At 44.6% G+C, this 18,471-nt stretch overlaps 1 protein-coding gene across 5 annotated transcripts in view; it reads right to left on the bottom strand.

The window, feature by feature from the left end:
• Window positions 1-18,471, bottom strand: part of ripor3 (RIPOR family member 3) — a 148,604-nt gene that overhangs the window by 36,642 nt on the left and 93,491 nt on the right. For all 5 annotated transcript variants that reach the window (XM_079683331.1, XM_079683327.1, XM_079683329.1 and 2 more), the window contains 5 exons: window positions 6,858-7,010; window positions 6,275-6,353; window positions 6,158-6,181; window positions 5,976-6,029; window positions 5,401-5,550 (listed from right to left, as the gene is read on the bottom strand). In XM_079683331.1, coding sequence (XP_079539457.1) covers window positions 5,401-5,550; window positions 5,976-6,029; window positions 6,158-6,181; window positions 6,275-6,353; window positions 6,858-7,010 — 460 coding nt within the window. The remainder of the gene's footprint in view (window positions 1-5,400; window positions 5,551-5,975; window positions 6,030-6,157; window positions 6,182-6,274; window positions 6,354-6,857; window positions 7,011-18,471) is intronic.

The raw sequence follows: 18,471 nt of genomic DNA, 5'->3' as shown, positions 1-18,471 counted from the left end.
CTCTTCATGTACACTGATGCGCCGGATGGCTATCAGGACACGAGGGCGCCCACCGCTAAGATTAAACCCTGCACTGTGTCGGTCTGGGGCTCATCTACAGCGGCAGCTGCAAAACCAGAGTCCCGCCCTGTGTCAGGCTGGAACTCGGTAGCGGCTAGAGACGTGAGATTGGGGCCCCACGCTACACCAAGCTGGGGCTCCCAGCTGGACCTCACCATGGCCGCGCTCGCGGATGATGTCCTGGAGTCGGAATGCGTGGAGAACGAAGAGGATTCCTCTGAGTTTCTACTCTCTGACTCGGATGTGCAGGAAGAGGACATCTTCACGCCATCAGCTCAAGCTGCAATGCCAGGAGCGATGGCTGCTCCCCCGGGCGATAGCACACCAGCTTCGCCCTGTCTGGGTATGGACCTGCAGGCCGTGTGTCAACGTTCCGCGTCCAGGCTAGACATTCCATGGCCTGAGGTGGCCAAGGAGACCTCTAGGTCCCGCTACGAGGGGAAAACTGTGCAGCGAGGAGAAAGAGGCAACTCCTTCCATTCTTCCCGGAGATGCTGGACGAGGTATCGGTCTCCTGGAGAGACCGTCCCTTCAGCAATAAGGCCCCAATCCAGGGTGCCTCCTCCCTGGACTGTGACGGTATGGAGAGGCTCGGCCTGCTCCGCATACCGCCCCTGGAACCGCTGGTGGCAGCTCACCTCCAACCGAGGCTTGCTCCGACACCAAGCAGGAACCCCACGCTACCGGTGAAGGCGGACCGATAGCAGTCCGCGTTGGCTAATCGGGCCTACAAGGCCGCAGCGCTGTCCGCCAGGGCACTCAACATTTCCTCACTGCTAACTGCCTAACAGGCAGAGCTCTGCGGGGATCTGTCGAGCGAATCTGGGCTGGCCATATGGGACGAGATCGCAGCGATCACAGACTTTTGCCTCCGGGTGCAGCGCTGCACGGTCCAGGCCACGGTCAAAATAATGGGCATAATGGTGGTGCAGGAGAGAGCAAGGTGGCTCGACCTGACCAACCTCCCAGACCGGGAAAAGGAGGATGTATTAGACATGCCTATTGTTCCCGAGGGTATTTTCGGCTCCGCTCTAGTCTCAATGCAGCGGAGACGCGAGTCGAAAAAGAGGGAAGACGAGGCCCTTCACCTTTGTCTCCCTTGAAGGGTCCAGCCGCTACCCGCAATGGTTTCACGGCAGTCCTTCGCCCGAGATGCCTCACACCCTGCCCGGTTCTACATACCGAGGCAGCAGAGGCCACAGCCCGCCCCGAGTCCCCAGCCCAGGCAGAAGACGAGGGCGAGCTGGCCGAGCAGATCTCCGGTTATGGCAGCAGCCGTGCAGGCGCAGCCGACCCAGATCCTCAGCCACCTGATGGGAAGAAAGAAGCGGGCAACCTGACAGCCTCCTCTTCTCCCTTCTGTGACAGAGCTGCGTTCCCCAGCTCCAGATATGTCCCGCTGCCTCGAGCGATGCCTCAACGCCATCCTCAAGTGCACGAAATCACATGTCTGTGACATATTGTTGTGTTTTTTTCTGTATAAAGCATTTCCGCTGACGCATCCAGGATCAGGCCGAGGGCGCAGCTCAAAAAAATGAAAGGAAAAAAACAATAAAAAACAATAAAACCAATAAACGGTCCGCCTATTGTTCCCTTTTGAGAGCAGCTACGGCCTCTCTCAAAAGGCGAACATTGGACGGGTCTGTGAAGGCACCTCCGCCACGCGCATGCGCAGTGACGACTGGGGTTGTGAAGCCACCATCGTCACGCGCAGGCGCAGTGGCGACTGGGGCTATGAAGCCACCACCGTCACGTGCAGGCGCAGTGCCGGTAGGGATTGTCGAAATGGGGTACCACCGTGTTCAGACACTAGAGGGCCCCATAACACACAAAAGATAGAGACTCTGAGGGTAGGAGACGTGACATCTCCGCTGACTCTAAGGAGAAAATAGTGGAAGATGCTCACAATGTCCGCTTGGGTTTTCAAGACAGTAACACGGGGCTACAGTCTCCAACCCACTGTCACCCCCCCCCCTCGCTTCTCGGGCGTTCTTTATTCGGCCCGAGGGGGAGTCAGTCCACATTCTAGAAAGAGAGATCCTCTCGCTTCAAGAAATGAAGGCTATATCTATAATACCCGCCGAGCGGAGTCAGAGCAGCTTTTATTCCGAGTATTTCCTCGTTCCCAAACGGAGAGGGAACGGAATTCGGCCAATACTAGATTTGAGGGCTCTGAACGTGTATCTAAAAGGATACAAATTCAGAATGTTCACTCACACTTCTCTGCTGCGTCTCGTGCGACAAAACGACTGGTTTACATCAGTCAACCTGAAAGATACGTATTTCCATATCTCAGTATATTACCCACACAGAAATAATCTGAGGTTCGCATTTCAGGGGGTCTGTTACGAATACAGAGTACTTCCCTTCGGGCTGTCTCTCAGTCCAAGAGTGTTTGTACGATGTACGGAAGCCGCGATAGCCCCGTTGAGACAAAAGGGTATTCGCCGGGCAACCTACCTAGACGACTGGCTGCTCCTCGCACAGTTGGAACAGGAGGCTATTACGCAGACAAATGTCCTCGTAAAGCATGATAAACACAGAGAAGAGCATGCTGTGCCCAGCACAGACTGTACTCTTCCTGGGTTTACGCCTAAACTTGGTGCCCTTTACAGCCCGCTTGTCGGCGGAAAGAGTGAAAGCTTTCAGAGTTTGTCTCGCTCATTTCCAGCTGCGCAAACATGTTCTCTTCAGATCATGCCTGCGGTTACTGGGGATCATGGCGTCAGCCATTCTGGTCGTACGACTGGGACTCTTACACATGAGGGAGTTTCAGCGCTGGGTAGCCGCTCTAAGACTAAACCCTGCGCGTCATGGCACGCGGAGAGTGATGGTTGCGGCGAGATGCGTAGTGGCACGGCCCCACTGGCTACACCCGACTTTTCTAGTACGGGGCGTATCGATGGGGACTGTCCTTTCACGTAAGGTGGTCACCACGGACGCATGTCTGACAGGCTGGGGAGGTATTTATGAGGGTCGCCCGGTGAGGGGTCTCTGGAGCATAGACCTCCAGCGGGCGCACATAAATTACCTGGAGCTTTTAGCGGTGTTTCTCACCCTAAAAACGCTTTCTGCCTTTTCTCAGGGGACACCATGTCCTCGTGAGGACTGACAATACGACCACGATATCGTATATAAACCGACAAGGGGGTTTGCGCTCTCTCCAGTTACACATGCTGGCACGCAAACTGATCTTGTGGAGCTGCGGCCGTCTCCTCTCTCTGAGAGCGGCGCACGTACCAGGGGTATTGAACCTCGGGGCAGACTTACTGTCCAGAGGTGTACCACTATATGCAGACTGGACTCTACATCCAATGATTGTGAGCCAGCTGTGGGTGCGTTACGGCCGAGCCGCAGGTGGATCTGTGCGCATCAAAAGAAAATGCTCACTGTCAGATTTTCTTTTCAATGCACGATCGAAACGCACCGTTAGGCGTGGACGCGCTCGCGCACGATTGGCCTCCGGTCCTCCTGTACGCGTTTTCACCCCTGGCGCCTATACCCCAAACTCTGGACGTCTTGTGGACCTGGCCCGTGAGTGGTACAATCTGAATACAGTGGGTCTCCCGCAGAAGGTGATGAACACTATTCAGAGTGCGAAAACTTCCTCCACTAGGTCTCTTTATGACTGAAAGTGGAGGGTTTTGAGGAATGCTGTCTTAGGAAGGACACACCTCTTTTTCAATCCCCTGGCGGAGTGATTTTATCATTTCCACAGGACTTAATTGAAAACACAGGGTTTCAAGGTCACTGGTGACCTTATGGGACTTGACAGTGGGCTCGCTCGTACCCCATTTGAACCTCTGGAAGACGCTGACATGAAGCACTTGTCACTGAAGACAGTGCGGTTACTGGCCCTGGCATCCGCCAAGCAAGTCAGTAACATTCATGCGCTATCTGTACATCCTTCATGCACTTAGTTCGCCCCAGGGAAAACTAGATTGTTGCTGAGGCCCAACCCTGCCTTTATCCTAAGGTGGTTGGTTCAGGTACCCCAATTGACATTGAGGCATTTCCTTCGCCGCTGTGTCCCTCCGGGGAACAGCAGCCGAATTTGCTATGTCCAGTCTGTACTTTACTCACTTATATGGATAGATCAAGAGAGTTTCGTCGTTATGACCAACTCTTTGTGTCCTGGGCTAACCCTCAGAAGGGCAAGCCTGTTACTAAGCAACGGCTCTCTCTCTCTGTGGAGGCAATTGCTTTGGCTTACACGAGTCAGGGTCTGCAGGCACCTTCGGGTTTGCGTGCTCATTCGACTCGTGGTCTGGCTACATCCTGGGCTTTGTTCAAGGGTATCTCCATCCAAGACATTTGTGCAGCGGCGAGCTGGTCCTCGCCGCTCACTTTTATCCGCTTTTACAGGCTAGACGTCTCTGCTCCCAGTGTGGCCCGAGCAGTGCTGGGCACCCTGATGTGTCAGAGCTCTACCTGTTAAGTTCTGGTTGGTTTGGTGATTTTTGAGATAAGCTCATCTGGTAATACGGGAGCTACAATATCCCATAGTGAGACATCGAACCAGACGGCCCTCCTTGCTATGGTGAAGCGAGAAGAGGTGCTTATTTTGAATGACGCATGCGGCGTAGCGCAAGCTACTTATAGGGTGGGTGGATTCCCTGACGCTGACGTCAAGATCACCTGCCAATCAGGATTGGCGTAATGAGATTGATGCTTCTGTTTGCTCCGCGGATGAGGCGCATCCCATAGTGAGACATCTCACTTCATGTTACTCTGAGAACTGGGGTTACGCAAGTAACCTATAGTTATTTTGTGTGATCATCTGTAATTTTTGTAATTAACTCAAGTATTTCACTGAATCTCTTTTTGACAAATGTGTTTGGTTTTGCTCCAAATTTTAAAGCGGCAACCGCCCCAATTTTCTCAGTATTCTAAGCACAAATGGCTGTTCAACTTAGCATCAGCATGTCCAGTATTTTAATATTATATCCAAAACTTAGATTCTGAAGGGCTTTTTCTTAAAAAAATTAAAATGAATGAAATGTACAAGATGTTAATTATTTATTTTACTGGTGAGGAAAACTCCCATCCACATAAAATACAACTTAGAACGCATCCTTAGTCAAACTGAAAATATACAGTTTAAGATTAAAGGGAGATATTTACTTTACTTTTAGATGGCTGGTAACAAGTCCTCATGCTTCTTGTACATTGTAAAATACAGTACACACACACACACACACACACACACACACACACACACACACACACACACACACACACACACACACACACACACACACACACACACACACACACACACACACACACACACACACACACTGCACACACACTTTGCACACACACTTTGCATGCACTCACCTGCAGGCTGAGTGTGTGGTTGCGGCTGAGCTCCAGCAGGCTTTCTCTGGAGGCTCTGGTGGAGGGAGACAGGGAGAAGGCTCTCTTCATGTTCACCGCTCCCTGACACAGCCTCCACTGGATACAATACGTCTCATACAGTTCCTCCACCTGCAGACACACACAAACACTCTGTTCAGATACACATTCAATTACGAAAACACATTCAGTTTCCATTTTTTTCCACAAAACTTGCTGCTGCACATCTGTTGTATGTGTTGTATCACATACAACACCTACAACACAAATTGGGGTCGCTCGGTGGCTTAATGAGACTACTAAATGTCATCACGTAGAACATTAGCCACCTTTAGCTCAGCGGTGGTGACGTCACGCGACTGAGATGTAGTTTGTTTAGAGCCTTCAGGAAATTGTATTCATGCTTTAAAAATCACAAAGTGGTGTTAATATGTGAAAATTATCTCGCTAAACAAAACATTTAAGTATCATAAATGTGTGTTTGCCTGAAGATCTTATTTTGTGCAATTTTCTAAATCCTGTTACCATATGCAAAAACATAAAATCCACTTTTTTACCTTGCTGAGTTGAAATTCTAATCTCCGTATGTATCTCTCCAAAGCTCTGATCTCCTTTGAAGGGAAAAATATGGTTAGTTTTTTTTCAGTGTGTGTAAACTGGTGTATTTCCTATTATATTGTCCTATATGAGAGCAGGTTGGATTGTAGGAAAAAGTGTCCGGATCTGGTGCAAAGATTACCTTCTCCAGATCATACAGAAAAGCCTGTAAAGAGAAAACACATCATTATTATCATAACCAGCTGAAAAACAAGTTGAACCCCCCCTCCATGTTCAGTTTCTTTGTCTCTGTCCTCACAAGTCTGGAGTTCCTCTTGGTCTCTCTCTGCTGAGAAGACAGGAAGTCCATCTCTGCCTTGTGACCCTCCAGGTACTCCCTGCACACACCAGAAAGAGACATTTCCCCTTTAACTTCTCACATGGTTTCATTGTAATAGTAACACTTTTATATAGTAGAAACAATATATTTTAATGAATGTACTGTATCTTTTCTCTCCCATACTCATCTTACCACCCCTACCGTAACACATGAGCCTGACCCCTTGACTGGAAACTCAACCTTCTAACTATATATAAAGTAGTTCAAACTAGCTCCACCTGATGCAACAGTAATGTTAATGCATCACTACAATCTAATAATGCAATAACAGCCATAACACCACCAGGTGCCATTTCTCTTTATAATAAGCACCTTTGCTTCTGTATTGGTACCCATTGTGTACATTGAGTACTTATCCCTCCACAGAATCCTATTTGTAGTATATAAGCAGCATTACAATACATTTTGTATACATAATGTAACCCAACCCCTTTAGTAGTAGTAGTAGTAGTAGTAGTAGTAGTAGTAGTAGTAGTAGTAGTAGTAGTAGTAGTAAACATACTTGAGTCCTCTGCGCAGCGACTGGAAGACAGTCTCCACCGTCTCCGGCTGCAAAGACCAGAGAGCTCCTCCTCTGCTGGGAGACAGTTGCATTCTGGGAGATTTACCTCCAGAATTGGCCTTGGAGTGCAGAGAGTTACGAACAGAAGATGACCTGAAAACAAGAAAATACATATATTTATTAAGACAAGGAGTGAGATAGTTGTACCCAATATTCTCTGAGCTGAATGAAGGATTTTTCATATTCATAATATTACTTTAAGTTAAATTCTTATTATATTCAGAGTTATATCTAACTCATGTTCAAAGTTACGTTATTGTAAATCTGCGTCCACAATTGCTATCCGAAGGAATTCTATTTTCTCCTGGATTACGTTTGCAGTTTTAAGAACAAGGTTAGAGTCGTGAATTATTACAAAAACACTTTAAGTATAGTTATCAAAGCTGCCTTGTTAGGTTCGGAAAACTTAACCAGGCAATTATGCACTTATTACCCAAGTTAACTTATTTAAACAAGGTCAAATTATAAATTGTTTGCTGGATCTAAGTCCTTATTTGAGTAAGTAATAAAAACAGTAGTCTGACAGATTACCAATGATCTTCTATACCAATGTAAATCAAAAACATTAATTTTTATATACCAAGTTTGTAAGGTTAACCCAGAGGGAAACATAGAAGCATTTCCTGAGCTCAAGTTATGTGATCTGACACATTAAGGTTAAGGTTTGGCTAGGGTTGGGGAAAGGCCATGGTTTGTATGAAAATGACTACATTGTTAATGTTCGTCCTTACTGTTAAAAGCAGCGGTTTGTGGAAAGGTAGGCCAACAGCTTGTTTGGTTGCCATATTTTGGACCCACCAATCCAGCCCTTTGTGCACTGAGGGTTTATTGGAAGACAGTTCCAGTTTATCTCTAATTTAGAATCACCCGACTTTGCCAAACGGACTGATGCTGTCAACTGTATTTGCAACAATGTCAGGATACCCAAAGCACTTTATAGAGTGATTTTTGATGCAATTATTGTCTATTGCATTCCTTATGTAGCATACATTCACAGTGAGAATGAAACAGGTAACTATGTTAAAATGACGGCCACCATAATGCAAAAACTAAAAGATTCTAAAATGCAATGGATGCTTAGAAATGTCAGACTCAAAGTGTTTGTGTCACATCTATAGAATGTATTTCTCATAAAATAAAGCTTCCCTCAGATTTTGCAAACGTTCTCTGTAATTATGGACTCGGCTATAAAAGTGTTTTCATGCTGTGTGATATTTGTCGTCCCTCTCAGTGTGTTTGTGGTGCGTTTATATCATGCTTATCATTATGAATTGCAAAAAAAAATGTTTTGCCCTAAAGACATTTTTTCCAATTTATGCTGATTAGATGTCTTGCTCGTAATAAGCACATATCAAAAATAATTTGGTAACTTCATCTCATATATGGTTTAGAGTACAGTATGTAATCCAACCCACTCTCTTCAGTCTGCGTACAAATGAGACGACTTTACACATTGGAAATGAGTGCAATAGATACGCAGAAGTCCGATTTTGCGTGCATATGATACGCTAACCATTCCCATTGAGATCTGAGGCCGAGTTTTGCGTGCATACAGTATGATACGCCACGTTTGGTCCGGTCGGTTCTTGGTCGACCGGAAGCTGTGTGGTTCATAAAAACATGTTCTTACCGGTTCTTACTCAATATCAAGCCACGATTATTGTTTTTATTTTAAATCGTATAATGTCTGACTTTTTTTGCCGTCCGTGAGTAAAATAAATAGGGCTCGGAGCCTCAGAATAATGAAATCTGGATTTTTTTCCCTTCTAATTTGTTATTCTTTTCTGAATAACACACTGTTATTTACTCAACAATAACTCACAATTATCCTTGTTTTTATTTATTTGTTTAATTCTATAATCTCGGGCTTTTTAGCCGTTTCTCAGGAACTGAATTTTAAAATAAAGTAACCAGAAACAGACGTAGGCCTATAAGGGACATTTCGAGCATCATCGCAATACACAACACAAACCCAGTGAACTGATTACCCAAGATCCTCAGCTAGAAGCCCGGTGATTGGATTGTTTAGCCGCAATGCATGTTGGGATATGGTGTTAATGCGATATGAAATCCGAAAACATTTTTTTTAAAAGATATTGCTGATTTTCTTTGAATATAAGAATGCAAATACTGAGTTGAAAGAATAGTCAGGGGATTTGGGTGACGGGAGACACATCTATGGAATCACAATTTCAATAGCTTACCATTAAATGACGGACATACCTTTCTGTCTGTGATGTTTTACAAATCAGATATTAATGTTAGAAGTAAAACATGAGAAATAGTATAGCAATATCCTGTAAAATTATGTAAAAACATGAATAAAACTACACATCTTAAGATGTTATACATACATAAGTGTCCTACACTAATAATAATACAAAGTTATTATTAGTAGGCTGTGTGTACCTTGTGTGCACCGCCTAGTGGTTAAAGCACGTTATTTAATTATTTTTGTTGAATAATGTTATTTTTGTTGAATAATGTTATTTGATGAAAAAAATATTAAGAGTACATACTTTAATAGGGGGAAAGTAGAAGGTCAATGATAGAAATATAGAATATAAAAAATCAAGAACACTGTAAGTGATCTCCACAATAAAACTGTTTAGTGCCAGATGTACAAAGATATTAATGAGGATGTGCAAAACAGACAATCTAATTAACCTTTATTAACACATTAAAGAATACTTTAGGTTAAGATCTTCTTTTAAATAAGAAAAAAGCTTTGGAGGTATCTACACATAAATATTAAGCCTGACAAAGTACTTAACGTCTAATATATTGCTTTCCTGCAATGTTAACTATGTTGAAACACTTATTTTAACTGATATTACACACATTAATTATACTCTTATGTATGTAGATAGTATAAGAAATGTGCAGAATTTGACAGTTTAATAGTGGAGGTATACACACATATTGATAGATGTCTTGTAATGCACTGTTGAGGAACCTGTGACCCAAGTTTTACATCATTGCATAACTACACCGTGGTTGTGTATATATGATATGTCAATAAACCTTTGAAAATCTTGAAATCTTGAAAGGGATGTGCAAAATAGCCATTATATACAGTCTTTAATTAACTATTAGTAGAGAATAACGAGTAATGAATATACTTTATAGAGGTATGCAGATAAATGTTTAGTCTTCTCAAGCACCAACTATCAAATATCTCTCCTGATTGTTGGCACTTGACAATCACCTTTCCCTGAATTTGACTCAGGTGTAAGTAACTAAAGTCTGATTTAAGGGTTGTTTATATTTCATATATCATTAATCAGAATCTGCAAAGTAACTAAAATAAATGTAATGGAGTAAAAATACCAGGTTAACCTCTGAATTGTAGTGGAGTAGAATTACAAAGTAACAATGAGCTGTCATTTGGGTATATATTAATGCTGCCCATTATGGATACAAGCGATTTTCACCCATTTACTAATTACATGTTTGAATTTGTACACACCAATTTGTTTCCTATCGCCTAAACCTCCAGGGCTGTACACAGTTTAATACTGTCAACTTCTAATTTTGGGAAAAACGAAAACGTCTTTTAAAACTACAATTCCTAGTAGAGACGTGCCATAGAGAACATGTTGCGAAACACAATAGCCAGCATGTGTAGTTCTGGGGGGGCGTTGGAGTCTAGTTTTGGATGGTCTGCCGTGGTTTCGTTCCATTTCACAGAGCTGTTTGACCAACACGTTCTCACACCCAACCCGTCACTCTATTAAGTACAGGGTACCCCTTGGAAGTCAGTTTTCAACGGGCAGGGCGTCCCATAGACCTCCCATAGCGTTGATAATAGACGCCATGAGAACGCTCGCCGGCAAATGCTACCCCGACGGTCGGTTGTTATTGTCAATATTAATATAATAATTATTTATTTTTTAATAGTCACACTCGATTTCACCGATTTTCTTGTTGGCCCAGCTGGTCGACACCTCTTTTAGCAGAAACAAAGGCTACATTAATGTGTTACATCGATGTTAATCCATGTGTGTGGTTGGGGAATTAATGGACATGCCGTTGTGCGATTGCGCAACGCAATCATTTACAAACTCAACTACAACCCTAATTATATTTAAAAAACATTTTAGAAGGCCTAACGAAATACTTTAATGCAAATTTAAATTTAAATGTGAAGGGATGTGTGTAATGTGGTGATTATTATTCACCCGCGGATCTATGGGATGGGGTATTGTTGCGCACGGACATTATAGTTAACCGGACTTCCTGTTGATGTGAAATCCGAAAACATTTTTTAAAAATAAAATACTTTATTCCGAGTGTGCTTGCTTTTCTCTTTGAAGGTCATCACATAACGGCATTGTAACACACGGTTCGGCTGCATTAAATATTACATATCTGCCGTAGTTCGCTATTTATAGAGCCCTGGTGAGAGGACTTCTAGACAAACAGGAATAACTGCCGCCGAAACTGAATATGTGACGTGGATCATAAATATATTAGCAATCAAACAAAATCTTCAATTTCTCTTCACACAATACGTCTCCTTGCAGTATCAATACTAATTCGGCTGACTTTTATATTTGATCCGATCGGTATATGGCTTTATTTAAACATTAAAGAATACTTTAGGTTACGGTCTTATTTTGAATAAGAAAAAAGCTTTGGGGGTATACATATTAAGCCTGACAAATCTTACGGTGAGTGAAGCAAGCAGGACCCAAATGCAGATAACGCTGAAAATGCCTTTATTTCAAGGATTATATAGACAAACGGAACACTCCCCGGGGAACACAGTCACCAACAAAAGACGAACCCACACTGAACACAGGAAGAGACAAGACTAAATACAGGGAGGGGTAATCACAAGACGAGAAACAGCCGGGCAGGGGAGGACAAACACATGGGCGACAGGTGAAGACAATCAGACAAACCAGGGAAACTAACGACAGGGGAACAACACAGGAAGAAGGACCAGACAATATACAAGGAGGAAAACACCCATAACCAGACATACAAAACTACAAACGTGACATAACATGAGAATCCTGACAGAACCCCCCCCCCCTCAAGGGACGGATGCCAGACGTCCCTAAAAAAAAAACCTCAAGCAGGGTGGGTGGAGGGGGTCCGGAGGAGGGACACAAAACTAGGGCCACCAGGAGGGGGTGGAGGGGGTCTGGAGGACGGGTTTTGGGCTGACAGCCCAGGAGCACAGCGGAGGACCTGGAAGGGATCTCGGGCAGACGGCCCGGGGGCAAGGCAGAAGCCGAGGAGGGGGACTCGGGCGGACGGCCCGGGGGCAAGGCAGAATCCATGGTGGGGCGAAGGCCACAGCGGGCGAACTCAGGGGGACGAGCATGAGGGCGAAGGCAGCGGCAAGAAGAGTCAGGGGGCCGGGCCCGAGGGCGAAGACCAGACAGCTCCGGAGGCCGGGCAGGACCCGGTGTTGGCCGAACAGGAACCGCAGTCGTTGGGACAGGCTTCGGCAGGACAAGGAGTTGGCAGGACCCCCGGCGAGACAGGTGATAGCGGGGCCTCCAACGGAACAGCACAAGGGGTTGGCAGGACCCCCGGCAGAAGTGTTGTCGGCGGGACCCCCAGAGGAACAGGACATAGGATTGGCAGGACCCCCGGCAGGAGAGTAGTCGGCGGGACCTCCAACGGGACTGGACATGGAGCTGGCAGGACCCCCAGCGGAACCTCCAATGGGACAGGGCATAGGGTTGGCAGGACCCCCGGCAGAAGAGTAGTCGGCAGGACCCCCAACGGGACAGGACATAGGATTGGCAGAACCCCCAGCGGAACCTCCAACGCCACTTCAGTTGGGACTTGAGTAGGGACTTGAGTAGGAACCAGAGGAGGGACTGGAGGAGGGACAAGAGGAGGGACAAGAGAGGGGACTATGGCAGCTGGGGCCAGAACTGGGTCTGGAACCATGGCTGCTGGGGCCGGAACCGGGGCCGGAACCATGGCCGCTGGGGCCGGAACCATGACTGCTGGGGCCAGAACTGGGTCTGGAACCATGGCTGCTGGGGCCAGAACTGGGGCCGGAACCATGGCTGCTGGGGCCAGAACTGGGTCTGGAACCATGGCTGCTGGGATCAGAACCGGGGCTGGAACCATGGCTGTAGGGGCCAGTACTGGGGCCGGAACCATGGCTGCTGGGGCCAGAACTGGGTCTGGAACCATGGCTGCTGGGGCCAGAACCAGGGCCGGAACCATGGCTCTTGGGGCTCGGGCTGCTAGCCTGGACTTGCGACTCCTTCTTTTAGAAGCCGTTTGGAGGCTCCGTGGACCTCCAAAAGCCAGACGAGTTCCAGAGAACGTCTCTTGTACAGGAGCAGGAACTGGGGCAGAAGCAAGGGCCGACTCTAAACGGAACACACCAATGTGCGTGGTGTCAAAATGGGAATTGGGAGGCAGGGAGCCAGCATGCCCAGGGCCAGCCGGCAGGGGATAACATACCGAGAGGAAATCCAAAATCCAGCTTGGTAGGAATTTCACCAAGTTTGGTTTCTCCATAGTCATCTGGCGCGCCTCTGCCAGAGCAGCCTCTCGCAGCTGAACCCCGGAGTCTCCCTTCCATCGATCAGAGCAGTTAGCCAAAAAAAAGGAAAAATCCAATAATTCCTGCTCAAAAGGATCTGCTGGGCCCATATCTGGTGGGTTCGTACTGTTATGGTGAGTGAAGCAAGCAGGACCCAAATGCAGATAACGCTGAAAATGCCTTTATTTCAAGGATTATATAGACAAACGGAACACTCCCCGGGGAACACAGTCACCAACAAAAGACGAACCCACACTGAACACAGGAAGAGACAAGACTAAATACAGGGAGGGGTAATCACAAGACGAGAAACAGACGGGCAGGGGAGGAGAAACACAAGGGAGACAGCTTCACACAATCAGACAATTAGACACACCAGGGAAACTAACGACAGGGGAAAAACACAGGAAGAAGGACCAGACAATATACAAGGAGGAAAACACCCATAACCAGACATACAAAACTACAAACGTGACATAACATGAGAATCCTGACCAAGTACTAATATATTGCTTTCCTGTAATATTAACTACTGTATGTTTAAGCACTTATTTTAACTGATATTATACATTATACTCTTATAAGATGTATGTAGATAGTATAAGAAATGTTCAGAATATGACAGTTTAATGGTGGAGGTATAGACACATATTGATAGATGTCTTGTAATGCACTGTTGAGGAACCTGCGACCCAGTTTTTTCATCTCCGACCTTGTCAGGTATTGAACAATCAATAAATAAAGAACACAGAATTATTAAATATAAAACACAGAATTTGTGTGATTATACTAAATGATGTTCAAATAAACACCACTGCATATTTGCTGATGTAACGCAAATGTTTCCAATTAGGATCAATAAAGTATATCTTATCTCTTTCGACCCCACTTCGAGCGATATAATTACTAACAAAGCACTTATATACTAATAAAGGACTGGCTTATCTAAAGCCCGTTCAGACCCTTTCAAATCCAGTTTTGGACAGTCTGCCGTGGTTCCATCCCATTTCAAAGTGTTGTTCGACGCTCGGTGTAACCCTCGGCGCACACTCAAACATCCAATCACAGAGCTTGAGGACTATCACAGGGGTTGTCAAGCGAAGCGGAGAGAATACTTACTTCTGGGTGTAAAAATTCTCTAAAGCAACTACTATGAGCTGCTCCGACCCTCGGTCCTGACGGACTCCAACTTGTGTTTATTAATCAAACAAATAAATAAACACAAGGATAATTATGTGTTATTGTTGAGTAAATAACAGTGTGTGGTTTAGAAAGGAATACAAAATTAGAAGGTAAAAAGGATGAAACAATACAGATTTCAGTAATCTGAGCCCCTACTCTCCCCATAACTGATGGCAACAAAAGTCCTACATTATTCAATTAAAATAAAGAAGTAAAAACAATAAGTGTGGCTTGATATTGAGTAAGAAAAAGGTTGATAAATGCTGCGATAATGGATCTGCGGAGAGCATTTCGCCGCGATCCCAACTCCTCTATTACCAACGTTCAGGGAGCTCTATGCAAGTCAATGGGACGCCCTGCCCGTTGAAAACTGACTTCCAAGGGGTACCCTGTACGTAATAGAGTGACGGGGAGGGGCCCTGACCGTCCGTCAATATGTGACGGGTTGGGAGTGAGAACGTGTTAGTTTGACGCTCGGCGTAACCTTGGCGCACTGCCACTCCAACATCCAATCCCAGAGCTTGAACATTATTCACGGGGTTTGTCAACGGAACTAGTCCCAAACGATAGCTGGGGATTATGGGTAGTGTAGTGTCTTCGGCCATCCTAAACTCTGAATTCTTTTTTGGATATCATATTGCTTTTAACACCATATCCGAACGTGCATTGCGGCTAAAACATGCCGAGCTTCAAGCTGAGGATCTTGGGTAATCAGTTTACCGTCTGTCTGTTTCCGTTGACTTTATTTACGGCTAAAAAGCATTCTAAAAAGCCCCAGATTATAGAATTAAACAAATAAATGAAAACAAGGATAATTGTGTGTTATTGTTGAGTAAATAACAGTGTGTTTTTTAGAAAAAATATATATATATATTAAAAAAAAATACAGATTTCATTATTCTGAAGCTCTGAGCCCTATTTCTTTTCCTCACAGACGGCAAAAAAAGACAGACATTATACGATTTAAAATAAAAACGATAATCGTGGCTTGAGTAAGAACATGTTTTTATGAACCACACAGCTTCCGGTCTACCAAGACCCGACTTGACAAAACGTGGCGTATCATATGCACGCAAAACTTGGCATCAGATCTCAATGGGAATGGTTAGCGTATCATATGCACGCAAAATAGGACTTCTGCGTATCTATTGCACACATTTCCAATGTGTAAAGTCATGTAATTTGTACGCACACTGAAGAGAGTGGGTTGGGTAATCTTAGTGTCATGGGGTTACTTTAGAGCAGGGGTCTCCAACCTTTCTTCATCTGAGAGCTCCTTTGAACAAATGAAAGTGGCCAAGAGCTACTTGCATCACATTGCTTACATGTATTCACATAGCCCTCATCAGTTGAATTAAGCGATACTTTTGTCCACGTGTGAAATTGCAATACCCAAAGCTTATCAAAAATCTTAACTTCACATCAAGGTCCAAGAAAACAATTTCTCACATATTATTATGGCCCACATAGTAAATATATCACCTTAATCACCACCTTACAAACATCTTATGACACATGTGTAAAATAGGTGCATTCACTCTTTTTCACAGTTAGTGAGATGACTGGCACTGCATGGAGTCCACCATACACCAGGTGGTGGTGTATATGCTGAGGTGTACCCACGTAGGTTCACTCTAATAGAGTCATTTAAATGTTCATCAGTCAGTCTTGTTCTGTATTTAGATTTCATGACATTCATGTCAGAAAAAGCCGCTTCACAAAGGTATGTAGAGCCAAATAAAGCAGAATTGTTCAGTGCTGATTGGTGATGTTCTTCTAGTTTTCTGTGTCTACAAGGCTGCAGAAATGTTGTGAGTTTTGCTGAGACTTAAGCTGAACATGACTTTGGGGATTTATAACCTCCATCTCCATCTCCACAGGATTGACACAACAGTTGAGCCATCTTTTTCTTCTTCTTCGTCTTGACATTAAATTATAAACCATAATAAATCAATTGTATAGGTCTAGCCTCCCTATATCTGTGTGTGAAATTGTTCCATCCTCAAAAAAACCCAACTAATACTTCTGCAGTCTAGCTGCAGCTTCTATCAACGGTCTTCTGTTAAAAAAAAGGACGCTGAGGGCCCTGAATGTGGCATCACAAACAGGCAGTGGCGTAACCATCGACGGTGCAGAGGGGCCCAGAGCCAGCCAGGGGCCCATGCAAAAAATAATAATGGCATTGACCGGTTCACACAGTCTTCAAAGTAACCAGGCAACCTACATTAATTTGTAATTTGTCTGTCCAATGAACTTGCTCCCTTTCATGTCATGTGATACCTTGCGTGACGAGCGAACCGTTTAATCAACCTGTACTGTACTGTAGCTAGCAGCAGCAAGTTCGGCAGCATTATAAAAAATGTAATAGCTTGCAATAGCTTGGAACACTGTACATCCCGTTTCAAGAATTCCCCTCAACTCGTCGCATCTAAAAAGAACGCGATCTGATCTAGCTGTGTATATTTTGTTATTTTTGCTAATTGAGGAGATGATAAGACAATCTCATTAACTACAGGCAGCGACAGAGGCTCATATATTGCATTAGGTAAAATAAAGCAGGCACACATAACAGGAAGAATTACATTTTAATCCAATCAAAGAGGACATTGTCACACCATTCAAATGTATCCATGTACATTAAGACCAATAAAAAAGCTTGGATTTGTTTCTTTGTTACGTTGCTCTGTGTCAGCCTTGATATCACAAACATGTCAGAAGAACCAGCGCATAATTAAATAAAATACAGTCAAACAAAACTGAACGTCAACAACTTCAATGTCACATCCCTGACATCAGTGGCGTAGCCAGGAATTATTGTGTGGGTGGGCCTGGAGAAATGTTGGTGGGCCAGGGGGAGACTTATTAAGCGTGGGGTCTGAGCTGAAACTTCACTAATGATTTTATTTATTTTTTAATGCACTAATTAAACATCAATCAATCAATGTTTCCAATCCATAACTCCGGAGCATGGCCCTTAAACCCTAGAACCAGCGCAGCCGGATGAACCCCAAAGCAGCAGCTCTGCGACCGCTGAGACTGTCAAAACCGCCAGCATCGTTGAACCGAAACAGGCTGGTTCCGACTGCGTGGAGGTTTGTTGTCGGGACATTGAGACGGGTAAAGCTGAACAGCTAATTGTAGAAAAAAAAGGAGACCGCTAGATCATTTGGGCAAAGAGAAAGGTACTTCAATGTAGAATGGTACAAAAACAGAGAGTGGTTAATTCTTTGCAAAACCACTAAACGAGCCTTCTGTGAAATATGCAGATTTGCTGCTGTCAAACAGCTTGTAACCTTTCTCCAAATGTGGAGATGACAGCAGAGCTAATAACTGGAAAAAGTGCCCAAGCCTCCTGGACAGCCACGAAAAGTCTCATTTTCACAGTGTGTTCAAAAAAAGTGCGTAAGTGCATAAATTAATTAAGTTTGCTTTAATACAGGCTATGTAGTTATGCAGCGCCCCCAATGCCAGTAAATGGAACTACTTCAAGGAACCCTGTTAATTATGTATACTTATTTCACGACTTTTATTATATACACCTTGAAAAAATTATCGAGGTCCTGACCTCGGTGACCTCAATGGTGGATACGGCCATGCCTGTAGCGGATTGATTACCACTCCGCTAGTGCCTGTAGATTTAGCATTTCTTTGACCATCACATACACACTCACTTTTTGGCCCCCCCACTTCTGAAATGAATCCGGTGCCGCTGGTTCTGTGTAGATGTAGACGACTTACAGACACAAAGCTAATATATTTCTCATTATCATTTCTTGACTGCAGCAATTCAAGGCAGATCAAATGCTTATATTTTCATACATCTCATTGGCTGTAACAATTCGTCACTCA

The sequence above is a fragment of the Notothenia rossii genome (assembly GCF_949606895.1).
Source record: "Notothenia rossii genome assembly, chromosome: 5".
In the NCBI taxonomy this organism is placed as follows: domain Eukaryota; kingdom Metazoa; phylum Chordata; class Actinopteri; order Perciformes; family Nototheniidae; genus Notothenia; species Notothenia rossii.
The sequence above is the reverse complement of the archived record's forward strand: the minus strand, read 5'-3'. Positions and strand labels throughout refer to the sequence as shown.